The sequence below is a fragment of the Gymnoscopelus braueri genome (assembly GCF_963280865.1).
Source record: "Gymnoscopelus braueri genome assembly, chromosome: 21".
NCBI lineage: Eukaryota > Metazoa > Chordata > Actinopteri > Myctophiformes > Myctophidae > Gymnoscopelus > Gymnoscopelus braueri.
This window is the reverse complement of record NC_137623.1, coordinates 35,918,374-35,924,598: the sequence shown is the minus strand read 5'-3', so window position 1 is coordinate 35,924,598 and position 6,225 is coordinate 35,918,374. Positions and strand designations below refer to the sequence as shown.

At 46.3% G+C, this 6,225-nt stretch overlaps 1 protein-coding gene across 1 annotated transcript in view; it reads left to right on the top strand.

Annotated features, from left to right (window-relative positions):
* Nucleotides 1-2,437: 2,437 nt before the first annotated feature.
* The window catches only part of LOC308077617 (disco-interacting protein 2 homolog C-like), a 95,543-nt gene continuing 91,755 nt past the window's right edge, over nucleotides 2,438-6,225 (top strand). The window contains 1 exon segment of the mRNA XM_080418375.1: nucleotides 2,438-2,569. Coding sequence (XP_080274501.1) covers nucleotides 2,491-2,569 — 79 coding nt within the window. The 5' untranslated portion in view covers nucleotides 2,438-2,490.

Below are 6,225 nucleotides of genomic sequence, written 5' to 3'. Positions count from 1 at the left end.
TACTTTTTTTTTTTACACAGTCTGTGTTTATTCCTCTCTGTCTCTCTCTCTCTGGGCCTCAGGTTTGCCAAGGACACATTTAATGTGTTGATGTTTTGAAGACCAGGAATTATTCAGACCCCAATTTGTACTGACGAGTATTAGCGAATCAGAAAACTGTACTGGTATTTGTAGTCTTGCTTTGTTATGAAACACAAAGTCTAGTGCCTCCTAAGAAAAATCACTGTATGTTAGCATAAAGTGCCTGCTTATAAGCACTGCATAAGTCCCTTAAGTTCAGCATTTTTTTTGTATAATCCATTCAATAGTTTTATGTTGAGCATGATTGCCTCTGCTGACGCTGTTTGGTTTTGAGGAAGAGGACATGACCATCGTCCAGTTGAGGTAGTTTGAGTGTCACTAATTGGTTGGCACTTATAGATCTGCCCTTCACTGACAGTTCCTTTACTTGGAAACTGAGTGAAAATAAGCTGGACTGACTCGGAGGAAGTGGGAGTTGGACAACTGGGCTGTAATGTTCTCGACTAAAGCCCTAAACAAACGCAGCATCTCGGGGGCATTCATCGTTTGTTGTTATTATTAAAAAAGTGTACATAAGCACTTGTTCTAGCAGACAATCTAGCACTAGACTTACATTTTTGTTTCAGTTCAATGTTCTTTGATTAAGTTTTTAAATGTGAAGTTCTTGTCACTGGAATAACAGGCATAGTTGTGGCAAATGTTCATTGTTATGCACAGTTGTAAATACTTTCAGGAAGAAGTATTAAAGAAGTGCCTTTTGAAGTTTAATGTGTGTGATTTATCTTAACTTTGTCTATTTTTTTGTCTTAACTATCTTAACTACTTGCAAGAGGTTTAAAAGTAATACTATAAATATTAGTATTGCTTTGATATCATGACCATGACCATGCACATTTTATTATACAATAGATTCAACAGTTCATATCATGCCAGAGTGGTTGTAGTGCCCTAGTTTAACCAGCAGGTGGGGGTTGAGGGACGTCATTTTCATCATTCCATCATGTGTGTCCAAATAACTTGACCTTTGCAGTTGTTTGTAATAATGATGATTTGATTTTTGATGGCCCACAAACTTCATGAATGGATGGATCACATAACTAATGGAAAAAACGATTGGTACGACACACTAGCCTATAATGTTCAACTGTGTCTGAATTTCTACATCAGGTTTGCAGGCCAATTGAGCTTATGAATTTAATCATTCAACTATTGGGGGTCCCCAGCCAAAGTAGCTAAAGGAGTAGTTCACCCCAAAACATACTTATTTTCTATCCATTACACACCCCATGAAGCCTTGAATTCAGGGAGATTTTTTTTGTTTTTGTCGCATTCCTAAGCCAATGATTAGATGACCAGCGGAGACTCAAAGAGTCTCCTACTCAGTCTCCTATTTACAGATGACCCTGTCATCAAATTATTGGCACAGGAATGCGACAAAAACAAAAACATCTCCATTAATTCAAGGCTTCATGGGGTTTGTAATTGATAGAAAATAAGTGTTTTTTTGGATGAACTACACCTTTAACATATAGCGCCAAAATCATTTTAACCACTTTATCCATTTATATGTTGGCTATTCAAAAATAGCAGATCTACAAGCTCACACGCTTGCAGCACGTGAGCTTGTAGATCTGCTATTTTTGAAGATGGTTGAAAAATATCGAAAATGTTTGGAAACTGGGGGTCCCTGTCACAAAACACTTTCAGATGGGGGTCCACGGCCAAATACATATCAATTTGGGGATCCTTGACCCTTGACATGCATATGTTTGAGAACCACTGGCATGATAAAACGGCAACTGTGGAGGGTGTGGCGGTTAGAACCCAAATCACGCGGTAGTGTAAGTGAGTAGGTTATACCGCGTCCTTTTCTGTGTCGGAGCGGCGGCGCCCCCTGTCGGTTCCCGGGTGGAAGTGCGACTCCCCCCCCCTCCTCCTCCTCATCCCCGCCGCCTCCCTCCCTCCCTCCTGCGTCACGTGACAGCAGCAGCAAGCAAGGAGCTGCAAACCTAACGGAGCCGTTGGCCGGGGCTGCGTGAGTCTCATCATCACCATCACCAACCCCACCACCACCACCACCACCACCACCACCGCAACCACCACGGTCCTCCAGACCTGACCCAGCAGCGACGGACCACCGCTCTTCTTTTCCCCGTTTTACCGCCGCTGAGAGAGAGAGGGAGAGAGAGGGGCCATGGCGGCGGGCCCCCGTTAAAACACCGACACCCCTACATTTATTAGTCTTTTGTTTCGACGACGGCCCGAGGAGGGGCCGCGCCGCCGCCGCCGAGAAACAGCTCTCTCTCTTCTTCCCTCCCTGTTCGAGCGGAGGAGGAGAAGGAGGAGTAGTAGGAGGAGGAGGAGGTGGCGGAGAATTAAGGAGGAGGAGGAGGAGGGAAGGCTCAAGCAGCATTTTTTGAACCGGGGAGCTGTTTGTTTTCTAACGGTATTTACTACACAAGCCACCGAATGGCGGACCGCGCGGCGTCGCCGACCCCGCTGGAGGTGCGAGCCCGCCTGGCGGAGCTGGAGCTCGAGCTGTCGGAGGGTAAGAGAGAGGGAGAGGGGGGAAAGCAGCGCCAGTCCTGGTTTATATGATCCCACTATCACCATCACTATCACCACCACCACCATCACCATCATCACCATTCTCACCATCATCCATTCCACACCGGGAGGGACAGGCTACTAACTAACTAACGGAATGTAATATTGTTCATTCCTGCGGCCCCCTTCTCTCTCTCTCTCTCTCTCCATCTCGCCCTCCCTCTCTCTCTCTCCATCTCGCCCTCCCTCTCTCTCTCCATCTCTCCCTCTCTCTCTTCTCTTCTCTCCCTCCTTGTCGCGCTCTCTCCCTCCATCTCTCTCCTTCCCTCTCCCTCCATCTCTCTCCTTCCCCCCTCTCTCTCCCTCTCTCTCTCTCTCTCCCCCCCCTCTCTCTCTCCGCTGAAAGCCCACCGCTCCTCCCATCCCATCCAGATGTGGACCGGCCATAGAGTTATAATAAGGGGACCGGCCCGGTGGGCCGGCCAGCCCTCCTCCACTCTGTCTCTCTCTCTCTGTGTGTGTGTGTGTGTGTGTGTGTGTGTGTGTGTGTGTGTGTGTGTGTGTGTGTGTGTGTGTATGTGTATGTCTCTCTCTCTCTCTCCCTCTCCCTCCCTCCCTCTCTCAACCCATAGGAGGATGGATGGATGCGTGAGAGGAGAGAGAGAACCCACTGCGGGCTTCGTTCATTCACCCACCCGCCTTGTGTCTTTGTCTCCGTAAACAACCGGGCCGGTCTCCCTTATTATTTGGGTCTGGCTGGCGGGGGGAAAAAACAAAAAAACAACAAGCCCCTTATTTTGACCTTGAAATGTTGATACATTGGAGCACTGCTGTTGCGTTCACCGTGATGCTGCTGCTCCCCATGTACCTGCGTGTGTGTGTGTGTGTGTGTGTGAGTGAGTGAGTGTGTGTGTGTGTGTGTGTGTGTGTGTGTGTGTGTGTGTGTGTGTGTGTGTGTGTGTGTGTGTGTGTGTGTGTGTGTGTGTGTGTGTGTGTGTGTCACGGGGTTTGATCACAGCATTGGTGGCTGATTGGTGGCTTTTGATGTGGCTGTGATCAGGGCATCATGCAGGCGCTGCCAGGATGAGTGGTTTTGGCCTGTAGAGCAGCTGAGAGGATGAGAAGGATGCTTTGAGGAATCGCTTGCTCTCTCTCTCTCTCTCTCTCTCTCTCTCTCTCTCTCTCTCTCTCTCTCTCTCTCTCTCTCTCTCTAGAAACTGTTCAGTCAAAGCAATACACTATCATTATCATTGTAGAAGAAGCATATTTTTCCTTCTTTATTATTCACATGAGCACGGTAACGGTACAAGGACATTTCTGCAGTAGCTATATAATGGAGGATGACATATTTTATTCATATAGGCTTACCAAGGCCTACATTGTGTAAGAAGCCATATATACTTGGGCTGTTAGCCATTATGTGTTGCCTGTAAGTTATGTATGTGTGTGTGTGTGTGTGTGTGTGTGTCTACGCATGTGTGTGTGTGTGTGTGTGTGTGTGTGTGTGTGTGTGTGTGTGTGTGTGTGTGTGTGTGCGAGCACGCGTGCATGAGTGTGTGTCTACGTGATTGCATGCATGCCTACCTGCGTGAGAATTATCATAGATTTGTTTCTTTTTCTGATCATTCCATCACACTTACCCGTAAACTTATCATCATCACCATTCATATAGGCTCTGATTTTTCTCACTGCAGTGACGCACACGCGCGCACACACACACACACACACACTCTCACACACAGACACACATACACACACACACACACACACACACACACACACACACACACACACACACACACACACACACACACACAGGCTTCGTGTAAAGCTTTGGTAAAGGTAGATCTGTGTAGGGTTGGGATCTGGAACCGCATGAACCATCACATTTGGAACCGATTCCGGAACCGGTTTTTATCACACTGTCAGAGCTGGTATGTGGACTTCACGTCTGCTATACAATTACAATACCGGTCGTTCTCATACTTTTTTTTTTCAAAGACCACCATAAGTCTGAGAGTGTACAAATGGAAGTTCCATTTGTACACTGTCTCAGAGACAGTTACAGACCTGCATGGGACCATTTGGATTGGAACCCCCTATAGGAATCGGACCGATAAGAGGGAATCGTCAAGGAACCGGAATCGTTAAAATCCTAAAGGATCCCAACCCTAGTGTGTGGACGCTCCTCCTAATCCAGCCGAGTGCCTGTGTCCATGAAGAAGAGACATGTTTATCAGAGCAGAACCTGCTCTGGGCAGCTGCTATTCTTGATGGAGAGAGAGAGAGAGAGAGAGAGAGAGAGAGAGAGAGAGCAACATTCCGAGACTCTCCTCCTGTGGAAATGACATCAGTTCCTCCTGTCAAACTGCAACATCAAACATTCACTAACATAGCGTTGCTGTCGGGGCAGAATCCCCATAGAATGTCCATATTTTAACTTTTTGTGTTTTTTTCCCCCCGGTGTAAATTAATACCCCACTTGATCATACTACAGCGTCACACAGAAGTATCCAAAATAGCAGATCTGCAAGCTCGAATCGCGGCTTGCAGATCTGCTATTTTTGAATTTGAATACTGAAAAGTAACAGTTTTTGACATATGAGGTTTCCACCCGACAGAGACGATAACTGTTCTGTGTGTGTGTGTGTGTGTGTGTGTGTGTGTGTGTGTGTGTGTGTGTGTGTGTGTGTGTGTGTGTGTGTGTGTGTGTGTGTGTGTGTGTGTGTGTGTGCACGTGCGTATACATGTAAGTTGTGTGCAGTGTGCCGTATGTGCGTGTCAGTCAGTGTGGACAGGGTGTTCGTTGGATCACAGAACGGACAGCTTGTCATGATGTCATCATGTACTCTTGAGTGTGATGGACATCAGGTGTGTAGGTGTGTGTGTGTGGACAGTAAGGTGACTATACCGTATTTGCATGCATACTAATAGTGCAGTGGTTCTCAAACTTTTTTAGGTCAAGGACCCCCAAATTGATATGTATTTTGCAGCGGACCCCCATCTGAAAATGTTCTGTGCCATGGGGACCCCCCAGAAGAGAATTCAATATTCAAAACGATATTATTTCAAATATTTTTCAAAAATAGCAGATGTACAAGCTTGCAGCTCGTACATCTGCTATTTTTGAGTAGCCAACGTAAATATGGATAAAATGGTTAATATAATTGTGATGCTATGTTAACTAATTTTGCAGGGGACCCCCTGGAACCCCCCGTCCCCCCCCACCCAAGGACCCCTGGGTTACTCCCACTTTGAGAACCAATGCTATAGTGTGTATGTAGGAGCTGCTTTTGTGTCGGTCTGTGACTGTGAGACTGTTCGTCACTTAAAGAAAAGCGGGTTGAGTTTGTATAGGTTGGATATTGTATGTGTGCAGATTGACACCTGCACTCTGATCCTTCAAAGCACTGTAGTGTGTGTGTGTGTGTGTGTACTGTATGTTTCTGTCTGTGTACCGATGTTTTAAACGTAGTACATGTAGAATGGGAGACAAATGCGTGCAGTCTTATGTTGTACGACAATTAGCCGATCTACAAGCTCACAACGTGCTGCAACGCGACGTGTCGCGAGCTCATATTGATCTGCAATTTTTTAAAAACATGTAAAAATTCAAATTTTTACTTAGAAAGTTGGCCCAAAATAGGGACACTAGGG